Source organism: Jaculus jaculus, chromosome 1 (genome assembly GCF_020740685.1).
Source record: "Jaculus jaculus isolate mJacJac1 chromosome 1, mJacJac1.mat.Y.cur, whole genome shotgun sequence".
Lineage (NCBI taxonomy): Eukaryota > Metazoa > Chordata > Mammalia > Rodentia > Dipodidae > Jaculus > Jaculus jaculus.
In genome coordinates, this window is record NC_059102.1 from 222,431,292 (window position 1) to 222,444,645 (window position 13,354).

Here is a 13,354-nt window from a genome sequence, read left to right on the forward strand (position 1 = left end):
ACATGTGTACTCAGACTTCACAGGCAGGCACCTTAACTGCTAAGCCAACTCTCCAGCCTTGGTTCAGATTTTTTGAAACAGGATCTCATCACTATGTAACCAAGGCTTGTCTAACTCAGGATCCTGCTCAGCCTTGCAGTGCTGTGATTACAGGAATGAGCCACTGCACCCAAGCTATAAAATTTTATTCACAGCAAAAAATTGCAGTACCAGGTGTGGTGGTTCTTCACAACTGTGACAGGCTGCAGGTGGTAAGCCCAGCCCTTCCTGTCGCTGTTCAAGGGGTCCTCCATGCCTCTTTGTCCACCACCTACTCCATAAGGAAGAAATACACTGCAGTCAGTTGGAGGCTGGAAGAGGTGCAGTGGCCACCGTAGTAATTAGTGTGCAGGTGCAGGATCCCTGAAGTTCTAATGGTTCTTGGAGGTCACAGTGCAAGGGTCCTATCCCTAAGGGACACTGCACTACAAAAAGCCTTGAAGAGTCTGATCCAGCTTTGAAGGTAACAAGGTAATATTAGGGGCTCCCAGTGGGCTGCATCCTGAAATAGCAGGTCTCCCCTGTTCTATAGCTCAAACTGAGAGGTCCACCTAGTCGAGGGGGCCGGGGCTTAAGTTCTGGCACAGACATCCCAGGCCCGCAGAATCTATGGTCGTGGAGAGTGGCGCTGGATATGAGGGCAGCAGAAAAATCTGAAAGGAACCCTCAAATCTGGTCTGGGCCGAGGGTCCGGGGTTGTGGCCAGGCAGTAGCTCAGTAGCGACTTCCGGGCTGGGCGTGGCCCACGTCTCGGAGGCGTGGTCTCTGCGGGGCGAGGCGACTGCTACCCCGCCCGCAGCCGCAGGAAATCTGGGCTGGTTCCCGGCTACGCGCAGCTCTCCCCCTCCGCCGGCTCTGCCGTGCGCCCCTGGCCAGACCTCGATATGGACGCAGCAGAGCCAGGTAGGGGCTGAGAATCTAAGAGGCCTCCACGCTCGCCCCTCACTTCCCAAACTGGGGAGCCCCGTCTACCCCTTCCCTTCCCCAACAGCCCGTTAAAGGAGTTCTTGGAAGGCTAGAACGCAGGGACCCCCCCAACACAGACGTGGTGGGCAACCCCCTCCCAAAGCAGAAAGCGCGCGGGACGCCAATTCCGGAGCCCTCCATCGCCCTTGCAAGCCCTCACCCCGGATGCCTGGGGGAGGGGGCCCAGGAAGGGGAAGTGGCCGCTTCTGCTTCTGATTTTGCGGTGGGGGCAGGGTGTCACGACTGCTGATGGAGAAGGCAACACGGTGCGATCGCCATAGGGCGCAACCGTAGCGCCGAGGACCCTGGCAAGGGGCGGGGGCGGCAGCAGAGATGTGGCAAGGTCCGGCTTGTGTTTCCGGCTGGCTTTGTGTCTGTTTTGTGTTGTCAGTCTGTCTTGACGTCCCTTGAGGTTTCAAGTCTGCCCTTGTGTGTTTACGCCGCAGGCTCAGTGCCTGTGTGTCCCCCACGTGTGTCTCCATCTGTCTGGCCTGGGGTCTGTGTAGTTTCATTGTCAAGCCGGTCTTCTCCCAGTATTGTGGCAGCAGCCGAGCGACTGTTTTCTGGCTTTGCTTCTGGGTGTGGGTGTCTCAATCCTGTGAGCCACTGCCTGTGTTTGGTCGGGTCTGGGCCCATCTAGCAGTCTCTGGTGGCCCCAACCTGAGCATGTCGTCCTATCCCACATTTACTCTGGACCAGGACTCTCCCTCCCTTTCTTCACAAGAAAGGCGTTCAGTTGCCTTCACTGTGCCACTGTTATGGGTGGAAGGAGGCCCTGGTTGGTTTTTACACTTCTGTCCTTCAGGGTTCCCCCCAGCCCCTGAGGGCAGGAAGAGGTACAGTGACATCTTCCAGAGCCTGGACAACCTCGAGATCTCACTGGGGAATGTGTGAGTCTGAGTCACCCAGATCCAACTTGTATACCCGTGCCGTGGAGCCCCTCTTCTGGACCCACTTACTAGCCAAGTCTAAAGATAGGAGCCTCCCAAACACCTGTGCCACTCAGGTGTTGTGGATATATAGGTGTTTGGGATATATCTTTAAAGTGGTCCTGAAGCTGCCATACACATACTTACCTCTTAAAACGGTTGCGATAGCTAAAATCTATGGACCTCAAAGTTACGTAGGGCCCTCAAATACTTTAATTCGTATTTAAAAAGAAAAAGAAAACTTCACCTGCAGCAGAGGCTGTGGCTCAGTAGTACACCAGGTGCCTAGCATGAGTAAGACCCAGCATTCATTTCCTCCTGTATCACAAAACAAAAAACCCATCTGGCTCCCCACAATCCTCCAATTCCCCAGGTAGCCAAGAAATGCCACAGAAATGATATTCAGTACTGTCTCTCAGACTGTCCTAGTGTCCCTGGACTCCTTCCCATCAAGGGACAGTCTGGGTAGAGGTGGGTTCCTGAAAACCTTATTCCCCAGGACCTTTGAACCCCTGGCTGCAGACCCTGTACTCACAGAAGACCTGGAGTCTGAGGAGGCTACCACAGCCTCTGTGGTAAGTGGGACATGGGGGAAAGGGAGAAGAGCCTGAGGCAAAGGGGACCTTGATGAGGCATGGGTACTGCCTGCTTATTCCTGAATGTTGTCTCCCTCTCAGACCAGGGAAGCCAGCTACTGGAGTGGCCCCTCCCCAGAGGGTCCAGCACCCATCACAGGTAGGAGAGGCTTTGAAGCAAGAATTGCGGTCTGGACACAGAAAGATGTCCTTTTTTTATAGACCCTGTTCTGGGCCAGATGCCGAGGATATGGCAGAATCCACAGTGGGTCTATGTCCTTGTCCTCAGGTCGGGAAGAGATTCTGTAGTCTCAGGGTGGCCTCAAAAGGGAAGAGATTCTGTAAAATTGCCTCAGCCCCAAATCTGGGTAGAGATTCTGTAAATTTGCACCCACAACAGTGATTCAATGGTCTTGGGGATACAATGAAAGCTTCTGCAGGAGGGCAAGGGTTCAGTGTTCAGTGGTTAACCCATCTTTCCCAGGGGAGGAACTGGACTTGCGACTTATTCGAACCAAGGGAGGTGTGGATGCTGCCTTGGAATATGCCAAGACATGGAGTCGTTATGCCAAAGAACTGCTGGCCTGGACAGACAAGAGAGCCAGCTATGGTGAGGCCTCTCTCTCCCCAACCCCTGTTTTGTGTTGTCAGTCCATCTTGACGTCCCTTGTGGTTTCAAGGCAGTTCCTGTATGTTTACGTCACAAGCTCTGTGCCTGTGTTTCACCACATACATGCTCCCAGCAGTGTCCAAGCCCAGCTGGACACAGACCCCTTATTCTCTATCCCCTAGAGCTTGAATTTGCTAAAAGCATCATGAAGATTGCTGAGTCTGGAAAGGTGTCCATCCATCAGCAGGTAACATGGCCAGACCTCCCCAGAACCCTAACCCACCAGATCTCTCCTTGTATGCTAAGCCAGTCTTATATCCCATCCCAGAGCCACATGCCACTGCAGTATATCTACACACTGTTTCTGGAACATGACCTCAGCTTGGGAGCCCTGGCCATAAAGACTTTGTCCCAGCAGAAAAGAGATTACTACCAGGTGAGGACTCTCCTCTGTTTCTGGCTACCTGGGAGGGAGTCACTGCTACCACCTCACCATTGTTTTTATTTTTTTCTGATGAGGAAGGTGAGCCCAGAGATGTTCAGGATCTTACCCAAGGTTACTCCACAGAGATTCAACCCAGGCTTCCTGTGTGATTGTCACATGGTGCTTTTGTTTGAGAGAAGTATGAGAGCTGTGTGCCTAGGAATCCGTCCCATGGAAAAGATGGGATGGTTTCTGCTTCTGAACAGGGCTGCCAGAGAAAGCCAGCTTAATTGAGAAAATAGAAAAAAGTTCAGGGATGGGGGTAGGGAGATTCTGTTCAGTGGTAGAGTCAATGTGAGTATGGAAGGAATAGTTGGGTCATGAGTGGTCCCAAAAGCTGCACACCCCCCCAATACCCATCCTCCATCTTTCAGCCCCTGGCTGCCAAGCGCACTGAGATTGAAAAGTGGAGAAAGGAATTCAAAGAGCAGTGGCTGAAGGAGCAGAAGAGGATGGTGAGGCCTCTAGTGTGGGGGGCTGTAAGCCAAGGAGTGCTAGAACATACTGAGCATTAACTCTAAACCTTCAATGCTGCCTTCAGAATGAGGCAGTGCAGGCTCTGCGGAGAGCACAGCTTCAGTACATACAACGCTGTGAGGACCTGCGGACACGCTCCCTGGGATCCCCAGAGGACCTGCTCTCCCAGGCTTCTCCAGGACCCAGCAAGCAGCAAGAACGGAGAAGACGCTCTCGAGAGGAGGCCCAAGCTAAGGTGGGGACCTAATGCCTTGTTCCCTAACTTTCGCTGCCCTGCCCCCCCCAACCTTCTTCCACATGAGCCCTTCCAGCCTTGGTTTTTCTCAGGCACAGGAGGCTGAGGCGCTGTATCAGGCCTGCATCAGGGAGGCTAATGCACGACAGCAAGACCTAGAGACCACCAAGCAGAGGATAGTGTCACATGTGCGCAAGCTGGTGTTGCAGGGGGATGAAGTGCTCAGGCAGGTGAGGCCCTGCCTCATTTTGCATCCTCTATTCCATTTGGGTACCAGAGGGTACCCCTCTCCCCTGCTCCTAAGCCACCCATGGAGCTCTAGGACTCCTTGTGCCACGGTGAGGATTCATGGCTGCAGAGATGGTTTAGCGGTTAAGGCACTTGCCTGCAAAACCTAAGAACTCATGTTTGAATCTCCAGGTCCCACATAAGCAGACACAGTGATGTAGCACATGTGCACAAGGGGGTACACATGTCTGGAGTTTGTTCACAATGAGGATTCAGGCCCTAGATCCTGGCCAAACCTCTGTACCTCCTTACTGCCCCAGCCTGTAAAATTGAGGGCCCTGCCCCCAACCCCTGATGGTATGCATTAGTAAGGGTCCATGCAGTCCCAGGAATACAGATCCTATCACTCTTGGAATAATGTTTCTGGCTCCTGCAGGTGACCCTGGGTCTCTTTGGGCTGCGTAGGGCGCAGGCTGAGCGGGCCCCCTTGGCCTTCACCGCCCTGACGGAGTGCTGTGCTCCCTTTGAGCCTGGCCAGCGCTACCAGGAGTTTGTGAGGGCGCTTCAGCCAGGGCCTTCATTACCCCCACCGCCTTCCTTCTCCTTCCAGGAATTCACTCCTGCTGTGCACAGGTGGGCCTGCCCCCCTTCCCTTCCTCCCCTTCTCCCCCCCTTCCTCCCCTCCCACCTCCTCCCCCCACCCCCATCAGTTTTTGGGAGTGAGCTCACATGAGAGCCAGGCTGGTAGCACCCCTGGAACTGAGTAATCCAGGTCAGAGAATTAAGCCTCTACAGAAATTGACACACAAGGTACAAGGTTCTTGGGGGTGGGTTTGTCTCAGAAATTAGGGGGTTCCCTACTTTAGGACTAGGGCACTCAAGAGACCCACTTCATTAAAGTTGGCACCCACATACTATGCCTGGAATCTGTTAGCCCTGGGGATGGAGCCCTCAAACCCCTCTCCTCTCAGTTCCCCAGTGGACATGAAAAAGAAGCTCTCCGGGCCCCCAGCTCCGAAGCTGGAGGAGAGCAGCTCTGTAGAGCCTGGCTCTTGGGAAGATGCCAGCATCGGCTGTGGTCAGGGTAGGTGCAGTGAAGCCAGTGGGTGTGGGACAGGGACAGGGCTGAGGCCAACCTAATTGATCTGTCCTTCACCTAGAGACTCCAGGCCCCACTCCAGGCAGTGATGTGGACAGTGTGGGTGGTGGCAGTGAGTCTCGATCCCTAGACTCTCCCACTTCCAGCCCAGGTGAGTATAAGATCTGACCCTTGCTCACACTCTACTTCTTCCCTTCCCCCTTCCTCTAAACTCTTCTTCTCATACCCACCTCCAGCTGTCCTGCTGCAGCCCCTAGCCAAACACTGACCTTCAAATTCTAACCTGCTGGGCTTGGTAGTGCATGCTTTTAATCCCAGCACTCAGGAGGCAGAGGTAGGAGGATCCCTATGAGTTCAAGGCCAGCCTGAGACTACCTAGTAAATTCCAGGTCAGCCTGGGCCAGAGCAATACCCTACCTTGAAAAACCAAAAAGAAATTAAGAATCAAACTCTTAACATTCCTTTTGATCACTGACCTACTCCTGACCCCTCTCCTCAATTGCTGACCTGTTCCCTTGATCAAAGGGACTCCAGAACCATGCTACATGGGGCCAATGCCAATTTCCTAGCCCTTCACCTCTTAACTCTGACCTGTTTCCCCAAGTGCATCTGTGGGTGGTTCTGGAAGCCCTGAACACCAAGTCTGTCTCCTAAGACCTGGAATGCCCCTGTGAAATCCATGATGCTTCCCCTACACACACACCTTCTATGACCCTCTGACCCCAGGTGCTAGCATGCGCCGGCTGGTGAAGGCCTCTTCCACGGGCACCGAGTCCTCTGATGACTTTGAAGAACGAGACCCTGGTGAGATCAGACACAGATGGGCAGTTAGGGTGGGAGATGGCTCAGACAACCCTAACTCTGCCTCCCCACAGACCTTGGAGAAAGTATAGAGAATGGGCTGAGCAGCCCCTTCAAGAAGTGGATGCTATCCACCGCTGCTCAGACCCACCGGCTCCGGCGTCTGCGGGGCCCGGCCAAGTGTCGTGAATGCGAAGCCTTCATGGTCAGCGGGACAGAGTGTGAGGAGGTGTGGCCCAGGCTGGTGACCTAATGATCTTGCTTGACCTCTCTGACCTGAGATGCCCCTGGGACCCACTCTGATCAGTGTGCCTTCTACTTCCTGGGGATCCCTATGATCCTGTCTCCTATTAACCTCCTTCCCCTCCACCCCCAGTGCTTTCTGGCTTGTCACAAGCGTTGTCTGGAGACCCTGCTGATCCTATGTGGACACCGGCGGCTCCCAGCCCGGACGCCAATTTTTGGAGTCAACTTCCTACAGATTCCTAGGGACTTCCCTGAGGAGGTCCCCTTTGTGGTCACTAAGTGCACAACTGAGATAGAACACCGTGCCCTGGGTGTACAGGTGCCACTCTTCACCCTTGATTGTCCCCTGACCTTTCCCTATTGATGACCTGATAAGATCACAAGCCAGGTGTCCCTCATCCTGCAGGGTATTTACCGGGTCAGTGGATCCCGCATCCGCGTGGAGCGACTGTGCCAAGCCTTTGAAAATGGCCGCACATTGGTAGAGCTGTCAGGAAACTCACCTCACGATGTCACAAGTGTCCTCAAGCGGTTTCTGCAAGAGGTAGGTGGCTTGGGCTGGAATGGTGAGCAGGGTCCAGCCAGATTCCAGCTGAGAACCTGCAGCAGCTACCCACACTCATATCCCCCACCCCCAGCTCACCGACCCTGTGATCCCCTTCCACTTCTACGATGCCTTCATCTCTCTGGCAAAGACCCTGCATGCAGACCTCAGGGACAACCCTGAGATCCCCAGCCCCAGCCCTGAGGTTATCTGCTCGCTGAAGACCCTCTTGGTACAGCTGCCTGACTCTAACTACAGCACCTTGCGACACTTGGTGGCCCATCTATTCAGGTGTGCACTGCTCCCTAAACCTCAAATTATGGTCCTCTTCCTTTCACCTGTAACTGCTGACCTCTATGGCTGATGCTAACCTCTAACCTTTGACATGCTTGCTGACTTATACTGACACCTGACTCCCAAATCTGGACGTACAGCTGACTGGTCTTAAATAGTGGCCACTTCCTGTCACATGGCCAAGTTCCCACCAGGCTGGCCTGCATGTCCTACCTGTCACCCTCAGCCAATGACCTATGTTTGACTCTTCTCACACTATCTTCAGGGTGGCTGCTCGGTTTGAAGAAAACAAGATGTCTGCCAACAACTTGGGAATTGTATTTGGACCCACACTGTTGCGGCCACCAGATGATCCCAGGGCAGCCAGCCCCAGTCCTGCCACCTGCTTGCTGGACACCGGTCACCAAGCTCAACTTGTTGAGTTCCTCATCTTGCACTATGAGCAGCTCTTCGGGATGGATGAGCTCCCATTGGCCCCTGAGCCCCTTCTTCGAGACCTCAGCCCAGCTCCCGAATTCCATACATCCAGTCCCCAACTTGCATCACAACTCCTTACCGCAGACCCTCAGACCCCATCCCTAGTCTTGGACCCCAACCCAGCCCCAAAAGTCCACCACAATGCCCTGGAGAAGCATCCCGAATCCACACTGTCTGAGGTAAGAGCCTGCTGGACCCCCGAAGGTAGTTGCAGTATTGGAGTTGTAACCTGGGACCTAGTGTGTGATAGGTAGTTGCTTGGCATTGAGTCATGCCACATCCCTCTTCTTATTTTTTTGTTTGCTTGTTTTTTGAGGTATAGTCTCACTCTAGCCCAGGCTGACCTGGAAATCACTGTAATTCCAGGCTGCCCCATAATTCACAGTGATCTTCCAGAGTGCTGGTATTAAAGGCATGTGCCACCACACCCAGCCCTTTTTTTTGTTTTGTTTTGTTTTGTTTTTCAAGGTGCAGTCTCACTCTAGTCGAGGCTAACCTGTGGTCTCAGAGTGGCCTTGAACTCATAGCAATCCTTTTACCTCTACCTACCGAGTGCTGGGACTAAAGGCATGAGGCACCATAGCCCACTCCCAGCCCTTGATTTTTGGCACAAGATTTCATATATCCTAAACTTGCCTCAGACTTTCTATACAGCTGAGGATGACCTTGAACTTCTTATCTCCCTGGCTGCACCTCACAAATGCTAGGGTCACAGGTACACATCACCATGCCTGGACCTTTTTATTTGGAGGCAGAGTCTCACCAAATTGCTCAGGCTGGACTTAGGATCTCCTACATCAGCCTCTGAGTAGCTGGAATAACAGCTTATGCCACCAGACCTGCTGTATTTTGGGTTTTTTGTTTTTGAGACAGGGTCACTATGTACCCTGTAACTTGCAGTCTTCCTACCTTAGTGTTCTCAGTGCTAGAATTATGGTCAGGTGGGAAATACTGTACCCAGCACACTCTTCCTTCATGTGATTCGTGCTTGTTGTGGGGAATGAGGATGGATAAGAGTAACAGCAGGGACAGCTCTGCAGAAATGAAATGCACCCATCTCTTCAAGAGTGTTTGCTAAACACCTATTATACACCAAGCATTGTTCTAGGTCTTTCAGATAAATCTGAGTGTATGCTAGGCGTGGTGATGCACACCTTTAATCCCAGCACTCAGTAGGCAAAGGTAAGAGGATTGCCATGAGTTCAAGGCCATTCTGTGGCTGCATAGTGAATTCCAGGTTAGCCTGGGCTAGAGCAAGACCTTACCTCAGGGGGAAAAAAAATTATGAGTGTAGAAGAGGGACTCCTGGTGTTTACCTGGGAGGGAATTAAGGGACAGTGACACAAAAACAGAATCTAAGACAAAGTTTGTACTAAGCAGCCTCACAGGGTTAACTCCAGTTAGAGATGCATACAGCTGAAAGGGAAGTTTTTCCTTTATTAGAGAAAGTACATCTAGTTATTGTCAAGGTTATAGGCAAAGAGCTCAAGTAGTGGTAAATAATTAAAGAACTTAAAGAGAGCAGATGTGGGAACTGTTTTTTGCTTGTTTGGGAGTTTTTGTTTGTGTGTCTGTTTTTTTAGACATGATCTCACTGTAGTGCAGGCTAACCTAGAACTAACTCTGTAGCATCAGGCTGGCCTTGAACTCAGAGATCCTCGTATCTCAGCCTCCTGAATTCTGGGACTCTCTGCATGCGCTGCCATGCCCGGCTAGAAACTGTTTTTAAAAGCTAAACACCAAAGAAAAAAAAGCTAAACAAATATCAAAGGAGTTTAAATATGAAAGACAGTATTGAACTTATCCTATCTAGGGAAAGAGCAGAGAGGAATTAGAGTTGCCAATACTGTGTACAGTATGATGCCTATTGATAAGACAACTGACATGTCAGCTTCAAAAGAAATGGCACATGCCTTTAATCCCAGCACTCGGGAGGCAGAGGTAGGAGGATCGCCGAGAGTTTGAGGCCACCCTGAGACTACATAGTGAATTCCAGGTCAGCCTGAGCCAGAGTGAGACCCTACCTCGAAAAACCAAAAAAAAAAAAAAAAAACAGAGCCAGGTATAGTGTTATACAGCTTAATCCCAGCACCTAGGAGGCAGAGGTTGGGCTGGAGTGTGACCTACCTCAAGATAATAATAAGAGAACATATAAAGACAGCATATATAAGATTAATGAAATGTATCTACTATTGAGGATTAGCACTGTGCCAGTAAGGAAGGTTCAGAGGGTTAAATCTCAACTTTGAATCCCCATTCATGAGCTAAATATCTCAAGATTTCTTCCTCTTGGTGTCTGAGTTCTAGCAGGAAAAGACAAACAGTAAATACAAAGTCACATCTCATATTTTACAAGGTCACAGTGAAAATGGAGGAAAGTAGATTAAATAATGGATGGAACAATGAGGGTGAGAGATGACAGTTTACAGCAGCAAATGGACAGTATGGGCAGATCTTAGGCTACAGGCCAATCCAAGCAAAGACTGGCAAGGTATGAGTGTGGAATGAACAACATGTAAATCTGAGGTAGGGTATTCTGGGCAGAGATAATAACTAGTACAAAGGCAAAATGAGGAAACATGCCTGGCATGTCCAGAGTGCAGTCCTATGATATAATGAGTGGGTGAAGGGTAAAGGTAGGAGGCAAACCCCTGGCAGCAGGTGTAACTCAGTGTGCTGAGTCCTAGGTTTGAGTTTCTTTCTTTCTTTTTTTTTTTTGGTTTTTCGAGGTAGGATCTCACTCTGGTCCAGGCTGACCTGGAATTAACTCTGTCATCTCAGGGTGGCCTTGAACTCATGGCAATCCTCCTACCTCTGCCTCCTGAGTGCTGGGATTAAAGGCGTGTGCCACCACACCCGGCTCCTAGGTTTGAGTTTCATCACCTCAAAAGAAAGGTTAACCAGATGACTCTGCTAGCTGTCATTAACTGTTCACTACTGCATGAGGTGTGGGCCTCCACTGAACACCCACTATATGCAGAGCATGAACCATTGTTGAATACACACCTATTCCACATGGGAGTCAAACAGGGATCCTCCCACCTTTGGCACAGCTTTTGAGAGGCAGGCAGCTTACTATTCCTGAGAACCATTTACAGATTCAACTAAGGCTTGACCCCGAGTAGTAGTGGGAGTCAAAATTTATTTTTGGAGAGTGAGACATACTTCAAAAAACAAAATCCTATATACATATACGTACATGCATGTATGTGTGTGTGTGTGTATACATATATACATATATATATATATATACACACACACATATATACACACAAAATTGTTGTTTGAGACAGGATCTCATGTAGTCCAGGACGGCTTCAAAGTCACTATATACCCAAGGGTTACCTTAAACTTATCTTTCTGCCTCCACACCCCAGGTGTTGGGATCATACTTGTATCACCAGCCTGGTTTTATTTTTTTTGACATTTTATTTTTATTTATTTATTTGAGAATGGGAATGGATGCGCTGTGGCCTCCAGTCACTGCAAACGAACTCCAGACACATGTGCCACCTTGTGCACCTTGCTTACATGGGTCCTGGAGAATCGAACCTGGGTCCTTTGGTTTTGCAGGCAAGCACCTTAACTGCTAAGCCATTTCTCCAGCCCCCAACCTGGTTTTATGTTGTATTGAGAATCAAGTGCTAGGCAGGCACTTGACCAAATGCCACTTCTCTAGCGCCATAACCAATCTTTAATGGCATTAAGATCCAGGTCTTATTGGTAAGTCACTCTGGGTAACTGGAAGAGTCCATGCCTGAGGTTTGTGCACTGAGATACAAGAGGCTTCCCCCTTGGGTCCTGCTATACCCACCATTCTTGAGGGCCAGGACAGCCTTGAGCTAGAAGGAGCTGCCTATAAGCTGGGACAAGCTGGAATGGTTCAGCATGTCCTTAGGCCAAGGAACTCAGGTTGCTTTCTACCTAAAAGCATAACAGTGGGAATATACTAGAAAGCAGACATAAGATGAACAGGGGTGCAGAAAGTGCAGGATGGCCTTCATCCTGAGCATGGCTTTTTGTGCCTTGCCTTTTCTGAATGTTCTGTCCTGAGGGAGCTCAAAGTCTGTCATTAACAAGCCACTTTAGAGAAATGGCCTGAAAAACACTTTCCCCAAATACAAATACAAACTGTTAAAAGAACTTTTGCAAAGGTATGGCTATTTAACTCCTAGGTCTGTAAAACCTAGGACTTTATTGTTCAGGGTCAGATTCTGCATTCCTTTTTGTAGATTGCAACTCTGGAGTGTGATGAAGAAAGAGAGAAAGTAATGGAAGACACCAGAGATGAGGCAGGGGAAGGTGAGTGTGTTGAGTAATTCAAGCCTTGTGGGGGAGACCCCACCCCAGGGTTGCCTGGCTGAAAGGTGATTCCTGGGGAGGACATCCAAAGAACTCCACTGACTATGAACCCACCCCATAGTGTCCAACCACAGGCCTGAGGACTTGCTCCTGGGGACACAATCCCGGGGCCACTTCAGCCGTCAGCCAGTGAAATATCCCCGGGGGGGTGTACGGCTTGTTACCCACCAGCTGTCCAGCTTGGCCCTGGTGGCTTCCAAACTATGTGAAGAGGCACCTCCTGTCACTGTCATGCCAGTGCACCGTGGGAGCTTAAGGGGAAGGGGCTCTGGTCCTGCTGCTGCCTTCCCTGAAGGCAGCCCCCTTCGTTGTACTCCTCTGCCCAAACACTTTGAGATAACCCAGGAGACAGCCCGGCTACTCTCCAAGCTGGACAGTGAGACTGTGCCCAAAGCCACCTGCTGCACTGCCCCCCAGCCTGTGGAAGACGAGGACCATCTCTGACCGCCGAAAATCCTAAGAACTCCACTGACCATGAACCCACCCCATAGTGTCCCAGGACTAATCAGATGGACCCATATCTTCCCACCTCTTCCCCACCTGGTGGCAAATCAGTGTGAGAGTGGAAAGGGAATTCCAGAGTGTTCAAATAAGGAAAGACCACTGAACCCTCAGAAGGCTTAAAATACTTGGTAGCAATGTCCTAGCATCTCCCCTCCAGTCAAGTGATTTCAAACATAAGGCCCCTCAGGTGCATAGGTCACTCGGGTCAGAACTCAGGTTCAGTACAGATCCCCCTGTTTTCAATCTCCAGGACAGGGGTGTCTGACTACATTGTGATGGCTCCCCATACACACTTGCCTCTTTGGCTGATTCCAAGAGACCAGTTCTTGATCAAGGTGGGCAACCTGGCCCTCATCCTGGTGGTGCTTGTAGTCTGGGATCTGAATAAAGCTGTGTGTATATGTGTGTGTGTGTGTGTCCCTGTGCAGCTGCATTTGCCAGGGGCGGATGACAAGGAAGAGACCACCAGCAAGAGTAGCACCCT

General features: G+C 50.9%; 1 protein-coding gene across 3 annotated transcripts; it reads left to right on the plus strand.

The window, feature by feature from the left end:
- Positions 1-821: 821 nt before the first annotated feature.
- LOC101610264 (GEM interacting protein) lies at positions 822-13,275 on the plus strand. Of its 3 annotated transcripts, none has more exons than XM_004665987.2 (21): positions 822-942; positions 1,811-1,895; positions 2,434-2,509; positions 2,612-2,669; positions 2,994-3,119; positions 3,302-3,366; positions 3,448-3,555; positions 3,978-4,058; positions 4,145-4,315; positions 4,408-4,545; positions 4,980-5,176; positions 5,515-5,627; positions 5,704-5,793; positions 6,369-6,446; positions 6,518-6,672; positions 6,820-7,008; positions 7,096-7,233; positions 7,328-7,524; positions 7,793-8,183; positions 12,237-12,306; positions 12,428-13,275. In XM_004665987.2, the coding sequence occupies exons 1-21, from the start codon at positions 924-926 to the stop codon at positions 12,808-12,810; spliced, it is 2,928 nt and encodes a 975-aa protein (XP_004666044.2). In that variant the 5' UTR covers positions 822-923; the 3' UTR covers positions 12,811-13,275. The 3 variants fall into 3 exon arrangements, with proteins under 3 accessions (XP_004666044.2, XP_045010259.1, XP_045010250.1); XM_045154324.1 differs by having other exon boundaries at positions 12,712-13,275; XM_045154315.1 differs by lacking the exon at positions 822-942 and adding an exon at positions 1,219-1,348.
- The last annotated feature ends 79 nt before the right edge of the window (positions 13,276-13,354 follow it).